This window comes from Sinocyclocheilus anshuiensis, unplaced genomic scaffold, assembly GCF_001515605.1.
Source record: "Sinocyclocheilus anshuiensis isolate Anshui unplaced genomic scaffold, SAMN03320099.WGS_v1.1 scaffold376, whole genome shotgun sequence".
Taxonomy (NCBI): domain Eukaryota; kingdom Metazoa; phylum Chordata; class Actinopteri; order Cypriniformes; family Cyprinidae; genus Sinocyclocheilus; species Sinocyclocheilus anshuiensis.
In genome coordinates, this window is record NW_015558600.1 from 431,231 (window position 1) to 450,302 (window position 19,072).

At 38.1% G+C, this 19,072-nt stretch overlaps 3 protein-coding genes across 8 annotated transcripts in view; 1 reads left to right on the forward strand and 2 right to left on the reverse strand.

Annotated features, from left to right (window-relative positions):
- Window positions 1-5,547, reverse strand: part of LOC107680145 (tyrosine-protein phosphatase non-receptor type 9-like) — a 19,255-nt gene extending 13,708 nt beyond the window's left edge. Inside the window, exons 1-2 of one of the 2 annotated variants that reach the window (XM_016475920.1) lie at window positions 4,843-5,547; window positions 917-1,060 (exon numbers count right to left, since the gene is read on the reverse strand). In XM_016475920.1, the coding sequence (XP_016331406.1) occupies window positions 917-1,060; window positions 4,843-4,875 (177 nt within the window). In that variant the 5' untranslated portion in view covers window positions 4,876-5,547. The remainder of the gene's footprint in view (window positions 1-916; window positions 1,061-4,842) is intronic. The other variant, XM_016475921.1, reaches the window with a different exon arrangement.
- Window positions 5,548-7,096: 1,549 nt separating this feature from the next.
- LOC107680143 (snurportin-1-like) overlaps window positions 7,097-19,072 on the reverse strand; it is a 23,667-nt gene continuing 11,691 nt past the window's right edge. Inside the window, exons 1-10 of one of the 5 annotated variants that reach the window (XM_016475914.1) lie at window positions 16,334-16,352; window positions 12,754-12,832; window positions 12,440-12,604; window positions 12,150-12,330; window positions 10,134-10,238; window positions 9,420-9,516; window positions 9,225-9,322; window positions 8,530-8,607; window positions 8,359-8,439; window positions 7,098-7,764 (exon numbers count right to left, since the gene is read on the reverse strand). In XM_016475914.1, coding sequence (XP_016331400.1) covers window positions 7,462-7,764; window positions 8,359-8,439; window positions 8,530-8,607; window positions 9,225-9,322; window positions 9,420-9,516; window positions 10,134-10,238; window positions 12,150-12,330; window positions 12,440-12,597 — 1,101 coding nt within the window. In that variant the 5' untranslated portion in view covers window positions 12,598-12,604; window positions 12,754-12,832; window positions 16,334-16,352 and the 3' untranslated portion in view covers window positions 7,098-7,461. Of the gene's footprint in view, window positions 7,765-8,358; window positions 8,440-8,529; window positions 8,608-9,224; window positions 9,323-9,419; window positions 9,517-10,133; window positions 10,239-12,149; window positions 12,331-12,439; window positions 12,605-12,753; window positions 12,833-12,904; window positions 12,983-16,333; window positions 16,405-19,072 lie in introns of those variants that run through there. The other 4 variants (XM_016475913.1, XM_016475915.1, XM_016475917.1 and 1 more) reach the window with 4 other exon arrangements.
- Window positions 14,483-19,072, forward strand: part of LOC107680142 (sorting nexin-33-like) — a 14,401-nt gene continuing 9,811 nt past the window's right edge. The window contains exon 1 of the mRNA XM_016475912.1: window positions 14,483-16,722. Within this exon, the coding sequence (XP_016331398.1) occupies window positions 15,315-16,722 (1,408 nt within the window). The 5' untranslated portion in view covers window positions 14,483-15,314. The remainder of the gene's footprint in view (window positions 16,723-19,072) is intronic.

Below are 19,072 nucleotides of genomic sequence, written 5' to 3' on the forward strand. Positions count from 1 at the left end.
GAGCAGAGCAGGGGACGCGAGGAACAGTATTAAGAACAGCTGCTTTAGAACATTGATTTTGAAACTTGTGAATCCATTAGATTCGTTAGAAGACAGAATCGCGATTCATATATGAATAGATTTTTACATGCACCTCTAGTTTTCTCTTCCTCTTCTCTGAAGCAGCGCAGCATGGCCTCGCCACCTTTGCTGCCTTTTCTCGAGGGCGGGGTTTATCTGGGTTTGTTACGTCACGAACCCGGGAAGTAACTCGTTGTAGTCCCTACGAGCCGTTTTTGTAGGCATCAAACTGCCAGAATTTTAAAAGATATCTCCGTTTGCATTGAATTTTCAGCTTCGTAACTTTGCAGATATTGTTTATGCTCAAACAGCAATATTACACACCAACGTTAAAAAAGTGAACCACCCCTTCAAAAGATATTTCTAAGTTTGAATCACCATGTATTTCATTTTGTATAGTTAACATTCCATTTACACCATTATTATTTCATGTTAAATAACTTACTTTTGCACTACAAACTATTGTATGTTGCCAAATACTTTGGCAATCCCAATAAACAATTTTTTTCAAGCCAATAAACTACATTGACCTGAAAGTGAAATATGAAAGAGAGAGAGAGAGAAAGAGAGAATAAGTCAGCATCATTCTACTGGCGGGTCAGTATTTGGGTAAAGTCTTTCTGGGCTGATTTTCACTCCTCGTGTCTGGATTACTGATATCAAGAATGAGGAGTGCTTGTTTCTGTGAACACACAAGTCAGTTTATGTTCTGATCACGTCCTCACCTGAACCCAAATATACAGAGTTCCGTAGAACGAAAGCTTAAATCTGCTGCACAGAGACCTGAAAACCTCCCAGACGCCACACAGATCTGTACTGAGTGCATAATGTGTGTCATTGTCAGACACACACTCACCCTGTAGCTGTGAAAAAGCTCAATTGCTCGCAGAACATCAAACTTGCGGGCCATCAGAAACTTCACGGCCACGTCCCAGGACAACGGCGAGACACCATGTTGGGATGTCCATTTGTTGATTTCCTCCAAAAACTGCTTTGTGGCCTGAGAAAGAAAGAGATAAATGTTAAGTCTGGCATTAATATGGGACATACTGCTCAATTGTTTTTTCCCCACATGCAAAATCAACAACTGCCACCAACTGAATGTGGGTACATTTTGTGCTGTGGCAAGTTCAAAGTCTGCGACGCTGAGACCTGCACTAGTGTGTGTCTGTCAGGCGGCTTCGAGTAGGTTTACGTCCGGGATTTACAAAAGATTTGCTGCCAAAACACTGTGTTCTCAGTCATTTCCTGATAACTATAAACACTCACATACAAACAAGACCATAAGAGAGCGAGGTAGGAGACGTGGAAAAAAACTGAATGATGTTTGGATCTGGAACCAAGAGGCTACTTTGCTCATCTCATATCAAACACAGTGACTAAATCAAGCTAAACTGCATTAAATTGACCCTCTATAGAAGAAAACCGATGCAAATCACATGACAGCAACTTCAGGTTGTCTCAGAACTGATTTTCGTGTTTGCAATGCATTCTGGGAGACTATGCCTCCACTCGACTGCAGTATCTCACAGGAAACGCCTCGCATGGCTCCAGTGTCTTCACTCCGATTGGTTAAACCTTTCTCAACTTTTTTGGACAAGCTATATGTCCATACATATGTCCGGCTCAATATAACAGGATATTTACCCAACATACTCCCAACATACTGGACCAATGCCATCAGCTATAGACGTCTGAAACTATTTTTCAGAAATCTGTGCAAATAAAGCTTCACCATTCATTTGACCTGAAAGCCAAAAATAATAAGCTAGTCCTCTCTCCAGAGGTTCCAGTCCACCCACTTGCACAACACTGTATCCTTAAAAGGACAGATAAGCAGCATATCATGCCGGACAGGCCTGAATTCTGCAGAAATCACCCCGGTGAACTGTGCAGTTTCACAGGCCGCAGTTTAATCTCCTGAAAGTTTTTGCTCATGGCCTGTCAATGAACTCTGAACATCATGCATATAAAAAGGTCTTGATTTCTCCTGAACAGTGAAGCCGCCCACTCTTCTGTGAGTTCTTTGGTTTCACAGCATGCACTACACATTCAAGGTCTTTCCCATAATGTCTCACTGACTTTGAGATTCAGTTCTGCACCTCAAGACAATTGAGGGACTCATTCAACCATCACAACTGGCTGCAAACAGACGCTGATGATTGATGGGGGTGTGTAAACTTTTAAACAAGGTAATTTGTGAATGTATTTTGTTTTGTGGAATATATGTGAATATAGATATAAAATAAATATATATTATACTGGTGATATCAATGTCTATTTTAAAATAAGAAATTTTTATATCCAGTACTGCCCTGAAAAGACAAGAACAAAAATGATAAATTATTATTATATAAAACATATTTTATACTTTTTATGGGCAGCATTAGAAAAACATTTTAATAAAGATACCTAACAATAAATAATATATAAATCTATTTTATATATAGCATTGCCCTGAAAAGACAAAATATAGTATGTATGCATTAAATGTCTTTTTACAAAAAATCTTAAATATTACAAAATATTATTATAAAATAAAAAATAAAAAAAAAGACTATAAAAATATTTGAAATCTTACAAAAACTTTCGTTTTGTAATATGGCCCATAAAAGTGATCTATGTTCTATATGATAGTCATCATCATAATCATATCTACATATTTTTTTTATATTTTTATGGGCAGCATTAGATAAAACAATTAAGATCCATCTAATAAAAATTATTAAAAAAAAGACTATAAAAATATTTGAAATCTTACAAAAACTTTTTGTTGTAATATGGCCCATAAAAGTGATCTATGTTCTATATGATAGTCATCATCATAATCATCATCATATCTACATATTTTTTATATATTTTTATGGGCAGCATTAGATTAAAAAATTAAGATCCATTTAATAAAAAATATAAAAAATAAAATATAAAAACAAAATAAGACTTTTGATATCTACCAAAGACAAAAAATATATTATTATTATCAGGGCAGTACTAGATATAACATTTTAAAAACAGATCTTACAAAAGTTTGTAGATTTTATTAATGCCCATAAAAGCATAATTACATATATACACCATATGTTTAATAATAATAGTAATATTAACTTTTATATTTAGTTTTTCCTGATTCTGTAAGGGTATCCTTTAAAAACAATTAACCATATACATATATAATAAAAACAAAAAACATAGTTATTATAGTAAAACAACGGTAACCACAAATTAACCATGGTTTTGCTACACTAACCATAGTTTAACCATGGTATTTCTAGTAAAACTGTGCTTATACAAATGGCAATCAATCTCACAAAAAAACATGGCTACTTCACTTTTACTATATTAAAACCATGGTTAATTTTTAAACCATCATCACTCCTCTCTACTTTGGCATCAGTCAGCTCTGAACAGGAAGAAAAGCACGTCATGAACTGGACCCACGTCTCTTCTTTCTCTCTGCATGAGTTTCTCCAGTGGAAATGCTTTTAACAGCTCATGTCCCTCAGGACAACGGAGTGCCGGACACAGCCCGTCTGACATCTAATTACTCTCTCACATTTGTCCAGCAGGATCCAGCAGCCCCCATAAGGCCACATCCCCGCGCTGCCTCCGAGATGAGACCCCGGAGTGTCATTCACTCACTCAGCTGGGATTCCTGTGCATTTGCACAGGCAGAGACCGCCGATAAGACAACGACTGCTGACCGGCGGACGGATGGACGGACGACTGGGGGTTTATTTAAATGAGATTCCACAGCAGGATGGAGGAGACAGAGAGGCCTTGTTAAAGAAATCAACAGACGCACACTTTCCCCGCTTATTAAAACAGGTTACTGAGGCTTTACGAGTCATTCATGACATTTTAGTGCAAACAAAACTATTCAAAGATTTGCAAAACATTTGCACGACTTACACACATGCCTGCTGAAAGTGACCTATAAATAACAAGCAGACTTATATAATGACCATTTCCTGTTTTAGTCTGTGTATAGTACAAAACTGCTTTCCCACCAAACTGCTTCATAAACACGTTTGAAACATGCATACATGCGATTAAATTTTTAAGGCATTTTTGAGTGTTTCATGTTCAGATTCATGGAATATTTCATCGAAAAAAATAAATGCTGTCATTATTTACGCACTCTGATGTTAACCCAAACACATCTGGCTTTCCTTTAAGTAAAACAACAGGTGAATTTGTTAAGAATATCTTGGTCAGTGTTTTCAATAAAATCCACGTATTTTAATATAATTTAAATAAAACAAAAATGACACCATACTACAAGTCTGCAAGTGAACACTGCACTGAAGGCATACATTTGTATCAGTTTATCATGTTAATTTTGCCTGGATTCGAACCCATCATCCTGATGTTGCGAGCACCATGATCTACCGTTTGAGCACAGAAAATGTTATTTTGTTAAAAATATTAAACTTATAACACTGTTTATAACATAATATTTAGGTTTTATTTAAAAATTGCATACGGTTTAAAAAAAACGTTTTTGTAAGCTGACAAGTATTAATTTTAAAGGTTTTACCAGATGTTTTTAATATTTTTATTACATGTATTTGTCTGCATTTAATTAAATAAAAATCGTAACTTACCCATAATTTCACCCACTTGAAAATAAAAAAAAAAAAACTCTGTTAAATAGGTACTTTGGTCTGAACTAGTTACCATGGTAAACCATTGTAAAGGGGTTCTAATCAACTGGACGGTGTCCCCAACAGAACCGCTGGAAAAGAGAAGCGATGCTAACCGGATTGTGACGGTATTTCATACCTGCTCCTCCTCAGCGCTCAGACGGCCGGCCATCCTCTGCTCTCCCCGCTGGAGGATCTTATTAAAGCTCACACGGCTGTTTAGATCAGACTGTAGAAATCAGACTGGGCTTTTTTAGGCCCGTTAGCAGCGATCAGGCTAACCGCAGAAGCAGCGCGAGACTCGCGGCGTTTTCAGCCCGCCACTTCAGCACGGCACGCGACAAAGCGGCTCGTTCATGATCCGGTCCGGGTTCGATTGGATCCACATATATATATTTTTACACACATACACTAATGGTGCTCTAGCGGAGCTTCGGTCCGCCCGCCTGTGTGACGAAGGGAGAAATTCATCACGGTGCTCCGTCGAAACTCGTCGAAGGCCGGTTAGTTTGTTTGGAGGTACGCTATTATATTAAGCGATCGGCTCCGCGTCATCCGGGAGATTTAAGAGGCTATAACGCGAGAAGGCGAACGAAGATCAGACGCTCCTGAAAAGCAGCAGCAGTGAAAGATGAAAGATGACGCTCCCTCTGCAGGCCACAATGGAGAACTGCAAACTGAACGACGCTCCTCCTCTCCATTCATAAAAACCTCGAGGAGTCCGAGTCATTGTAGCGAATCGGTTCGTTTGGATGGCTCCTTTCAGTGAACTGGTTCAAAAACTGATTCTTTTTTTTGTATTTTCCTTTTAAATAGTCGGATGGTTTTATTTTTTGTTTATTTATTTAAGTATTTAGATGAGTTCCTGTGCGCCAACTTACGTATTTATTTTTTTACTGAAAGTTTCCATTCTGTACAGATATCATTGTGGGCGCAAGGGCATAAATATCTCACTGTTTAAACCTGATGCAAGAAACTGTGCCAAGAAACTGCGCTGATAAAACAACAAAGAGCTTCCTGTGGGTGGGTTTCCATGGGCTAGAATGACTGACAGGAGAGCATGACGACATTATGCTGGAAAAATGCACACAAGTGCTTTCACTTTCAGAGAAGAAATTCACACTCACAGTGAACCATCAGAGTCCCAAACTAAACTATACACACAAAAACATCTCAGTCAGGCAAAACAGGATTTGAGAAGCAGCAAATCATGACCACGTCTCAAAAATGAGCATTTTTGGCGCACTTTATGTTTTGAATAGGCCTAGGCTGTTGACATACTTTATTGATTGACAGGTCTTTACTTAATGTCAGTCATGAGTGATTTAGTGAAGGCTGTTCTAGGCTGACGGGTGCTGCGAGTTCCTGGAAAGCAGCTACTGACTAATAACCAAACTCTCCGATTACGCTCTGGTTTTGTGCGGGAAGTGACCTAGTGGTTTCAAATCAATGAAAGCAGCCTCATTATAACCTCCTGCACATTTGTGTGAGGTGTTTGACATTCAACCAGAGGAGATTTTGATGATGCCAGCATTTCCTTGGCAAAGATAAAAACTGCTGTTGCAGTGATGCCAATAGAAATAAGACATTTAGTAGTTAAAACCCTTATTATTAATTTTAGATGTTTGTATATATAAACAATGTTTATATTAATTATTTTATATATTTTAAGCAATTATAATATTATTAACTATTATTATTTATATTAAATATTATAAAACTGCTGTTCAGAAGTTGTTTGGAAAAATTTTGATGTTTTTGAAAAAAGTCTCTTATGCTCACCAAGGTTGTATTTATTTGATCAAAAATACAGTAAAAATAGTAATATTGTGAAAAATTATTACAATTTAAAAGAACCATTTTCTAACTGAATATATTTTAAAATGTAATTTATTCCTGTGATGCAAAGCTGAATTTTCATCATCATTACTCCAGTCTTCAGTGTCACATGATCCTTCAGAAATCATTCTAATATGCTGATTTGATGCTCAAGAAACATTTATTTTTATCAAAAGTCAAAAACAGTTGTGCTGCCTAATATTTTGTGGAAATCTTTTTTTTAATGATTCTTTGATGAATGGAAAGTTCAAAAAGACATTTATTTAAACATTTGTGGCAGTCATTTTTGACCAATTGAATGCATCCTTGCTAAATAAAAGTATACTTAAAAGCAATACAATCTAAAAAAAACCTTTAATTTCTTAAAATAATAAAATGATGATGATGATGATAATGATAATAATAGTAATAAAATTAACTGACCTCAAACTTTCATCAATGTGTATTTAAAAGCCAGAAAATTTCAGACATTCAAAAATATTTTAGACAAAGGGATAAACAATACAGACAATAAAACTTTATTGAAGTCATAACACAAATTTAAAAAAAACATCTACTCTGGCTTCTTCACCAGCTGAATCTTAATGATCTCATCTTCTACAGAAAAGATCGAATTAAAAAGCTATATATAAAATCCAATGAAGATGCATGATTAAACAGAGTAGGTCAATTCAGCAGAGCATGAGGGTTTACTATCATTTATACCTATACGTTTCCTAAAATAATATCTGCAAACAAAGCAGAATAGATTCATTTTTGCTATTATGATTACAGAAATAGGTCCATCTGAGTTACTTCGAACTGAATTGCGATTTTAAATATAGCAGTTAAAAACTCATTGACATCAGTGTTCTCCTGAAAGGAGATCATCTTCACAGTCATGCACAGGCTTGAGAAAAGTGCTCTCTAAAAAAGGTACTCAGGCCTCCATGCTCTCTTTCTGAGTGCTGTGAGACTTCTCCAGCTGTGCCTCTGGCGTGGACAGATGTTCCAGTTCATATCGGCCGTTTTGGTCGGCCGGCCGAACTTCTGTAGAGGTTTTCTTGTGCTCCAGGATCTGCTGAAGCTGATGGCTGGCATAATCAGGCTTGCTGGTGAGGGGACACTGTGGCATCTCGATGCCCAAGATATCTGCCACCATATAGGGTCTGAGCCAGCCAACCAGCGGTGTGCTGCCAGGGGTGTAGTGGGTCTCCTTGTGGTAGAAAAGAAGCCCGTCCACCTAGAAGAGAGGAACACATTTTGAGTTCATCTATACCAGGGCTCAAGCCAGTAGTATGAGTGTTTCACTCGCATATGCGACCAAGATGTGTGTGCTGAAAATTGTATTAGGCACATGTGTGTGAATAAAAAAAAAAAAAGTCTAAAAAAATGTAGTTAATATCTTAAATGCCATAACAAATATCTTAATTATCATTTTAAGATATCTTAAATTTAGTAATGAAAAATCAGGAATATATATACGGTATATATATATATATATATATATAAAGTTTCTGCAGCTTAAAGTAGGCCTATATATAATAACAATTGTTAAATACAGTTTGAAGCAGAAATATTTAAAAACAGTGTACTTTTCTAGTAAATTACATAATTCTGCTAGTAAAAGCCTCCTTGTATCCCTTTATAAGGGAAAAACACATTGTTTGATCAATTTTCATTCATTTTTTTTAATGTGTTCCTAAATTTGTCCACTTTTTGTGCTCCTTGAGAAAAACAAAGCATCAAGCCCTGAATACCACTAAAATATCATAAATAATCAGCTCAATCAATGTTATTTTATAGACTTAGCATGTCAAATAATGGAGGTTCTTACTGTAAAGTTGTACTCATGTGCAAGAGCCGTCTGGATGGACTCTGTCGAACAGCTGATGTTGTTCAGACTCACAAACCGGAACTGCAGAGACAGAACAGAGCATGAACCAAGTGCTTCAGCTCAAAGTTCAGCCTTGTTCACACTCACAGACGCAGTTATTTGCTCACTTACAGGATTAATCTTGGATATTTCAGAAAGACCTTCAACCTCTTCCACTTTAGACTGCAACCAGTAGAAACGGAACTCTGTCTGTAAAAATACATCAGTTTGTGCTTTGCATTGTAAGAAAAGGATTAAGTGCAAACAAACTAGAATTTTAATACAGAAGCATTTATGAAAATTAATTCCACATGCAAAGTGGTTAGCCAGAACAGAGGTCATTTACATACACTAACATTCAAAAGTTATTTCTGTGATGCAAATCATTCTAATATACTGATTTGCTGCTCAAGAAACATTTATTATTATTAATGTTGAAAAACAGTTGTGCTGCGCTTGTGCTTTTGGTGGAAACGGATACTTTTGTCAGGATTCTTTGATAAAAAGAAAGTTCAAAAGAACAACATTTATTTGAAATAGCAATCTTTTGCAACATTATAAATGCCTTTACTGTCACTTTTCACCAATTGAATGTCTGCTTGCTGAATAAAAGTATTAATTTTCTTCAAAAAAAAAACAAACAAAAAAACTATTGCTCCAAATTGAACAGCAGTCATGATACATCTAAAACTAAATTTACGATTGTTTTGGTGCAACAAACATAAGTATACTTCTGAGAAATTAAATTAATTATATAAAATGGTGCAAAAGTGTAGAATATGTCCTTAAAGTTTATATAGATGTCATTAGAGGAAATGATCACTCACTGAGCAGTCATACACAGGATGTCCCCTCCAGCACATGACATCCAGGATGTAGTATGTTCTGTCCACGTCACTGTAGATGCAGTCCAGGATGGTGTAATCTATGTAAAACATATTTGTCACTTATTTTCCAGTATGGTTCAGAACTGCAGTACTCTAGCACACTCTAGTGTAAACAATCTGTAGGATGGTGCAGACCTTTTCCTACTGCAGAGTTGTGTCTGTTGCCACCAGGGATAAGAGAAGGGAATCGATTGACACAGTAGCCACTTTTGGTGTAAGATGACGTAGATCCCTAAGGATAAAATCATAAACATGAAAATTAAACATGTAAAATGCTGCTTCATATAGATATAAGTTTGGGGTTCTTAAGATGTTTTAATAAAGTTTTTGAAAGAAGTCTCTTATGCTTACCAAGGCTGCATTTATTTGATCAAAAATACAGTAAAACTATAATATGTTTTTACAGTTTAAATAAATATTTTGTATTTGATTATATTTTAAAAAGTAATTTATTCCTGTGATGCAAAGCTGAATTTTCAGCATCATTCCTCCAGTCTTCAGTGTCACATAATCCTTCAGAAATCCTTCTAATATGCTGATTTGCTGCTCAAGAAACATTTCTGATTATCATCAGTGTTGAAATGAGTTGTGCTGCTTAATATGTTTGTGGAAAACTGTGATACATTTAATTCAGGAATGTTTGATGAATAGAAAGTTCAAGAGAACGGCATTTATTTGAAATAGACATCTTTTAACATTATAAAAGATTTTACAGTGACGTTTGCTCAATTTAATGCATCCTTTCTGAATAAAAGTATCTTTTTTTTTTTAATTCCTAAACCCAAACTTTTGAACGTTAGTGTATGTCTGGTCTCATGATGTTCATGATGGATGGAAAAAGATCCAAACCTTGGAGGCAACAACGAGGGAACGCTTCCCAACTGGACAAACCACCATCAGCCAATCAGAGCTCAGCTCTGCAGGGACATCCACTAACCACTCTGACAGCATCAGCTGGAGAATAGAAATATAACAAAAATATAAAATACAACTTTTCTATTAAAGGACTTTTAATTATGTTTCCAGACAGCATTATAATGTATCACTTTTGCAGTACTTTTATTATAAAATATTTACATAAGTAGTATATACTGATGCAAGTAACCACTTATAATTTCTTATAAGTTATTAATAATTTCTTGAAACAAACACTTGTCATATTTTTGCTTAATATAAGCATTTTCCACCCATTTTCCTTAATCCTTAGCAATAACCCAGCTGATTTTACTACTGTACCTTTAAAACTGCTATATATAAATGACTATCTGTCAATGTGTTTTTAAGAACTGATTTAAGTGTAAAAGTAGTGGATTTTATTATAAAATACTTCAATAAGTCATATATGACTTGTATAAGACTAAGAAAGCTTCAGGCCCAGTGTTTCACCTGCCTGTTTAAAAGTCTGCGCTGACCAACTGCCCCCATTCTTACACAGATCTTCAACAGATCACTGGAGCAGTGTGAAGTTCCCTGCTGCTTCAAACGCTCCACTATCGTTCCGGTCCCAAAAAAAAAAAAATATCACTGGACTTAACGACTACAGACCCTTCTCTGCAACATCTTTATAGACCTGGGACTTACGCAAGGAGCTTGTTTGTAGACTTCAGTTCGGCCTTCAATACCATCATGCCTGACCTTCTCTCAGCCAAACTGACCCAGCTCTCTGTGCCCACCCCAATCTGTCAGTGGATCACCAGCTTCCTGACAGACAGGCAGCAACTAGTGAGGCTGGGTAAACTCACATCCAGGACTCTCACGATCAGCACTGGCGCCCCTCAGGGATGTGTGCTCTCCCCACTGCTCTTCTCCTTGTATACGAACGAATGCACTACAAAAGACCCTTCTGTCAAGCTCCTGAAATTTGCAGAAGACACTACCATCATCGGCCTCATACACAACGGAGACGAGTCTGCTTACAGACAGGAGGTTAAAGAGCTGGCTGTCTGGTGCAGTTATAACAGTGGGACACTCACATAGACTCCATTGCTAAAAAGGCTCAGCAGAGACCGTACTTCCTTCGCCAGCTGATGAAATTCATCCTGCCACAGGAGCTGCTCACACAGTTCTACTCTGCCACTGAGTCTGTCCTGTGTTCATCCATAACTGCCTGGTTTGGTTCAGCTACCAAATCGGACATCAAGAGACTACAACAGACAGTCAGGACTGCTGAGAAGATTACTGGGTCCCCCTGCCCAAACTCCAACATCTCTACACCTAAAAAGGGCTAAGAAAATCACTTTGGACCCCTCACACCCAGCCCACACTCTCTTTCAATTGTTGCCCTCTGGTTGGCGCTACAGAGCACTGACCACCAGAACAGCCAGGCACAAGAACAGTTTTTCCTCACAGGCTATACTCTAAACAATTAAAACTTTCATAACTATTACTGTCCATCATATCTGACACATTTATACATACCATCTGAAAATTGTACATTTGTAAACTACATAAACTTATACTTGTAAACAATTATATACTATGTTTTTTCTCTATATTTGTATTTCGGTATTATATTGCATTATTTAATTTTCTGTTTTTCTTATATTAGTGTTATATTTCATCTCTACTGTGTAATTCCTATGCATGTCTGCACTATCACGTATGCACTATCTATGTCTATTTTCTTCTGCACTGGAAGCTCCTGTCGCCAAGACAAATTCCTTGTGTGTGTAAACATACTTGGTAATAAAGCTCTTTTTGACTTCTGATTATTCAGGAATCACTTATCATTAATTAAAAGGCACAATACAAGTTATTTATAGCTTCCTAAACCAAAAAACATAGAATTAAACAGGTTGTTTGTGCTACTGTACCTTTAAGATTAATCATGTAAACAACTATATCTGTCAATGTGTTTTTAAGCACCTGGTTAGCATAATGTTTCGGTAGCTTTTTCCTCTGCTCGATCTCCATTCCTTCTTCATCAGTGCTGTTCTCCAGCTGCGGCTGACTCTTCTTCTCTTCACCCTCCTCATCCTCGCTGTCAGCTCTGGTCCAGTCTCCATCAGCCAGCCGACGGGCGTGATTCACGTAGTTTAGTCTCTTCCTGCCAGCATAATGTATTCTATCAGTGGCAGTGCATCAAAATAATGTGTTGTAGGTGGTTGATAAGCAGCTGCTCTTGTGTTCTGGGTGGTTGTATAAGGTAAACTCACTCTTTCTGCAGCTCCAGGAACCTCCTGCGCCGTTCACTCTGCTCCAGAACGCTGTATTTGCTCTTGTACTGGGCCAGGCGTGGATGGGGAGCAGAAGTGCTGTTTGGTTCTCTGGATACAGAGAAGCTGGAGGAGAGAGCCTGGGTCAGAGCCTCCATGATGGACCTGTGACAACACACAGAAGTGTTCACATCATCTTAAGACACTTAAATGCAATTATAAGTGTCTCTTATGTCTTTAAGACCAGTGAGGTGTTTCAAAAGCAACAGAAATCATTGAAAATCACATATGGACAAACACAAGTCAACACGTACAGATGCACCAACTGCAGGCAGAGCGTGACAGCAAACACGTGATCACAATCCCATCAGAGCCGCTCTAAAAATCCTTTACCTATGATTTAAAAGAGCAATAAAAACACAAACAGAATGGATAATAAGAACAGCGAAATACACAAACACCAACTTCTGCAGAGAAAGAAACACGCGTTGAAACGCAATGGCGCGCTGACGTCATCACGCCTCACCACGGCCGACCAAAATTCATCGCTGCGTTTCACCGATTGGTGAAGAATTCATCTCAAAAATAATTTTACTGTGGTTAAATGTCGTTCGATTGACTTCTAATTCTGTTAAAATATACATACTATAAAAATATGCTGTATCAATTCGGTTTAGTTCTAAAGCAAAATAAAAGCATCGCAAAAAAGAAGAAATATAGTTTGTAAGTAAGACTAGCGGTCCAGGTGTTGCCTATAATTGGTCTAAATAACATTTATCATATTGTAACTCTTCAGTTATGTTATTATCCAGACATAAACAAATGGAGATATCACGTGGTATCTGTTACATTTCTCATCGCTGGTCAAGATGGACCAATCACAGCCGTTCGTGATTACTGGATAAGAAAATCTTTTTAAAGAGACTTCTGTGGCGGATTTCAAACTAGTAATCAATTTAAATATGACTTTTAATGGATTATACGTTCTTGTGTACACATACTGCAAATAACCTCCCACAATCCTGAGATTTGAATGTGTCTGAATAGCAGAGTAGTGTTTGTCACTCAGTGGCAACAAATCATTGTAACGTTACACTCTCTAGTTGAGTTATTGTGCTAATCTGGATGAGTTTTGCGGTTACTAGAAACTGACAACACTGTTGAACCCTTTATGGAACGGAGTTGCCATATGGCAAGAATTAATTTCTACTCATTTCCTTGTTATTATGAAAAAAAAAACTATATATTGCACAATGGGAATTAAAAGGGCAGGTCTTGATGTGCTGTTTTTAAGTCACATGACATTTGAATGTCCGTCCAAAACTCTTTTCCCCACTGTCACCCTCACACATTTTTATTCACAATTTAACTTTGTCCAACATGGATTTACAGTAAATTGAGAAAATATCAATGTTTCATATGGCAACGCTGCACCACAGTGGAATTGCAGTCATGTATTTCCCCATTGGGATTTTTTTATAGATAGTATAGCATCAATAATATTATTGCAGTTATTTATTTATTTATTTGAAGTGTTTATTGTAGTATAGTTGTATTTATGTATAAATAAATAAAAATATTTATTAAAAATAAAAAATGATTTCTTCTTTTCAGAAAATGAATACAGCAATATTTTACTGAAAGGCCAGTAGGAAGAGTGCAGAGTTAGCTAGTTAGTACTCAGTAAAGGTTAAATGATAGGGATCTACTTATTTTTGGTTTGCATGAGGTCAGAGTATATAAATCTATCAATTTGCAAAAGAAATGGGCATTTAAATAGAAAAGAAAATCATAATTTTATAGAAAAACTACTTTTTTGACCACTTTCCATTGTGGTACAGCGTTGCCATATAGCAGCATTTCCCTAAATACCCCCCCCCATTTTATTTTTTTTTATTTGTATGTTTCAAGCTATTTCATACAATGAAAACTTATTCGAAAAAAGATTTAATGGTTAGAACATAATGCACACCATCAGATGCTGCAGTTGTTTATTTGACCGCCGAGCGGCGCCACAAACGCGACTGTTAAAGCTCACGCTGAACTGCGCGGCTCTCATTGTTCGAGCGTCGCGTCATGGAAAGAGTTACTGCGTTTGTGCTCAAAGTAAAGAAATACTTTATGAAAAACTCCTCACGGGCCTGTTGAATCACACCTCGAAGGAAATAATATGAACACACGGCGATCTGAACTGGATCCGTGGATTATAAAGATGCTTTAGCTCTACTTCTTATTCTTTTGTTTGCGGAATGCAAAGGATGCGTTTATTTCCCATCTCTGTCTGGGACGAAATGCTGGGATAATGTTTTCATCTGGAATTTAGTTCAGCCGGACTTGCAAAACAGATGTTTTTGTTTTTTAATATTTTTACAGCATGCAAGATGCTTAAAACTGTTTTATAGTTATTATGAGACACTGAACTGAATGTGTTTGCCGGTGTCTCGGTTCTGCTGGACGGGATTTGTGGATTTATTGGTTTATTTTTCTGCGGCTGATGATTCTGGTTTTGTGGAATAATGAAACGGCATAAATTAAGGGAAGTTGGAGAGTAACAACCTGACAGGGAGTTCCAACATGTAAGACTTTTTTCCACAAATGTAGCATATTGGATATTGTTTCCCGGGGAAAAAAAAAAAAAAAAGATTCCTGTTCAGTAACTTTAAAAAGACTTGAAGATCTTTATCTAAAATGATTTACCATCAGCCTCAAAACTGCTAGTTTTGTCAAAGTACTATGATAACATATACAATAACATATAACCAAACTTTTAAGTTATCAAACAGCCCTGTTTTTGTTAGATTTGATCTGTGCAGTCTGATATGAGGTAAGGAACTTCTTTTGTGGCCCAGTTTTTTGGCTAGCAAAAGTTACAAAAATGTCCCTGAGAGCCAAAGCCCTCTACACTTTCCAAAGTGAGAACAAGGAAGAGATCTGCATCCAGGAGAATGAGGAGCTGGTGATTTTCGACGAGAACTCTGTAGACGGCTGGCTGCAAGGTGAGAACAGCCGAGGAGAGCGAGGCCTGTTCCCCGCCTCGTACGTTCACATCATCCGGAACCGATCCGGGTCCAACCTGACGGATCATTCCCTGAGCTCACCTGGAAGCTCTCCTGGTAAGGATTTATCGTACATCCATACGCCTTCCACGACCCTGCCGAGCGACGATGATGACGACTGGGATGACTGGGATGAAACCTCGACGGTGGTTGAGGATGAAGATCCTCGGAGAGGTGTTGGCGCCAATGGACATTCTCAAAGTCCATATTCCAACCCCAACGTCCACTACCGGACCAAGCCGTACATGGAGCGCCAGGACAGCATGTCAAGCAATAGAAAGGGCAGCATGGTGGGCAGGAACTTGAACCGATTCTCCAGCTTTGTGCGGTCAGGTGTGGAGGCCTTCATACTTGGCGACGTTCCCATGATGGCCAAGATCGCAGAGTCTTACTCTATCGAAATGGGCCCTCGGGGGCCTCAGTGGAAGGAGAACCCTCAGCCCTTCACTTGTTCCGTTGAAGACCCCACCAAACAGACGAAGTTCAAAGGCATTAAGACATACATTTCGTACCGCGTCAGCCCCAGTCACACTGGCAGGCCGGTGTACCGCCGCTACAAGCACTTTGACTGGCTCTACAACAGACTACTGCACAAATTCACAGTGATTTCCGTGCCTCACCTTCCCGAGAAGCAGGCCACGGGACGATTCGAGGAAGACTTTATTGAGAAAAGGAAGAGGAGGCTTATTTTGTGGATGGACCACATGACCAGCCACCCCGTGCTGTCTCAGTATGAGGGTTTCGAACACTTCCTCATGTGTGGAGATGACAAACAGTGGAAGCTCGGGAAGAGGCGAGCGGAAAAGGACGAGATGGTCGGGGCTCATTTCATGCTCACCTTCCAGATTCCCAACGAGCACCAGGACCTTCAGGACGTGGAGGAGCGCATTGACTCCTTTAAGTTGTTCGCCAAAAAGATGGACGACAGCGTGATGCAGCTGACGCACGTGGCATCGGAGCTGGTTCGCAAGCACCTCGGAGGCTTCCGGAAGGAGTTCCAGAGGCTGGGAAACGCCTTCCAGTCCATCAGCCAGTCTTTCCTGCTGGACCCTCCATACAGCTCGGACACCCTGAGCAATGCCATCTCGCACACAGGCCGCACCTACGAGAACATCGGGGAGATGTTCGCAGAGCAGCCTAAATACGACCTGTTTCAGATGCTGGATAAACTGTCGCTGTACCAGGGCCTGCTGTCCAACTTTCCAGACATCATCCACCTGCAGAAAGGTAAAGTGCACTCAAACAAACTTAATTTTGTTTAAAGGGAGAGATCACTCAGAACTGACTTTCTCTTTTTTTTAAACTCTAAAGAAGATATTTAGAAAAATGTCTCTGTGTTGTTTTTGGCCATACAATGAAAGTAAATGGGGTCCAATGCAGGGTTCTTTTTGTTAAAGGGGTCATATGATGCTGCTAAAAAGAACATTATTTTGTGTATTTAGTGTAATGAAATGTGTTTATGCGGTTTAAGGTTCAAAAAACATTATTTTCCACATACTGTACATTATTGTTTCTTCTCTATGCCCCGCCTTTCTTCAATGCGTCGATTTCTACAAAGCTCATCGGTCTGAAAATGCGAGGTGTGCTCTGATTGGCCAGCTATCCAGTGCGTTGTGATTGGCCGAATTCCTCAAGCGTGTGACGGAAATGTTACGCCCCTTACCATACTGTGATGCCTGCGGCAACCACATGTGACGACCCCGGGCTGGACTCCGCTTCGTCCACGGTGAAAGCCGATCCGGCGATCCACAGCGCAAAGTTGATGTATTTCCTCAGCGACCAGCACGGATCAGCTCCAGGCATGACGAAGCAGATATCGTCCTCTTTTGGAAGACCAAACAAAGTAGTTTCGCTTTCACTATGACGCACACAGCGCCTTCACGACATGGCGGCAGCAACAACAATAGGGCCTTTCGCACCGCAGGAACCTTTTCATAGTACCAGAACTAATTGTGGAACTACCCACTTTTTGGCGTTTTCGCATGTACATTTAGTTCTCGAACTAAAGCGGTGCGAAAGGCCCTATTACTACAGCGAGAATAAAAGTTACGCCTTCTATCTTTTGCGTGAACATTTGGGCGGTGTTATGCAAATCTTCCCACATAGTGATGTAGGTATGTGGGGGCGTGTTAGAACGAGCCGTTTTAGGTAGGCGCGGCTGACTCTTAACTTTTATAAAGAATATCTCTTTGGATTTGAGACTTTAGTCTTTGCAACTTTACAGATCTTCTTTATGCACCAAGAGCTTGTAACACTCCAAAGAGAAAGGAAAAATTGAAATCGCATCATATGACCCCTTTAACTAAAACTAAAAGCATAAAAATACAAATAATTTTGTTGCTTGAAATAAAATATAAATGTTAACTGAAAAAACATAACCTTTTTTTATTTAAGCTTTTATTTCTAATTTTTGTTTAGTTTAACTTGAAGTACCAAAATGAAGTTAAACTGAAACTAAAATAAAAATTACAAATATTTAGACAGACATTTAAAAAAAAACGAATAAAAGTGACAATAAAAAAACCGATATAATTAATAATATGATATAAAATATAATTAGTTATTTAATATTAACTAAAAATAAAAACAAATTCAAAATATGAATAAAAAATGTAATAGTATATCAGTTATTCTAAAATAACGATGGTCCAATGTTGTCCCACTGACTTCCATTAAATGAATAAGACAGTTGAAACATTCTTCAAAATATCTTTTTTTTTCTTTCTTTCCAAAAGCATGAGTGAGTAAGTGGTGTCTGAATTTTCATTTTTGGGTGAATTATCCCTTTAAGTTGGCCAACTAATTTCTTTCTTTCTTTTTACTGATAAATGGGTCAAACACTGTTGTAATTATTAATTGTGTCATCTCAAAGGTTTCAAATTGTTTCTAAACTGCTTTCATATGTTATGCTTGCTTCTGCTCAAATGTGGGGCACACAGCTGGAGTGACCCAGTGACATCATTCCCGCAGGCAGCCAATCACACGTGTTGTTATTTATGAGCAGGGCTTAGTGGGCCTCAGATTGTGGACTGGAGTGAATTTTGCTATCGATGATGTCAGATAACTCCCAATGGTGACTTGCAGAACGTTTTTAAAGCTGAAAAGTGATGCGTCTGACATTTACTGGCAGTTAAGAAAGAGAGAGATTCCTGGCTCTGCTTCTGACAGGAAGCATCCTCTTCATTCTCAGTCTAAATCACAGGAAGCGAGGGAAATAGTGTCATTAATCCGTGCAATCAAGTCCAAGACATTAAAGCTCAATCAGTTTGTGGCTCAGACAAATTTCCACTTTCATTATGATCCTTTTGTGGAATGTCTTGATGTTAAGAATTACTCGCTCATGACTCACGAGAGCTCAGACTTAACATATGCTGACATCCTGACACACAGTAAATGAAAGTATTTACACTACCAGATGCAATTTTGGACTAATTTGACTGAATTTATGCTTCTCACAATCTCAAAAACCTTTTGAATTAATGCATAACTCACACACACACACACACACACACACACACATATATATGTGTGCGCATATACAGTATATATATATATATATATATATATATATATATAT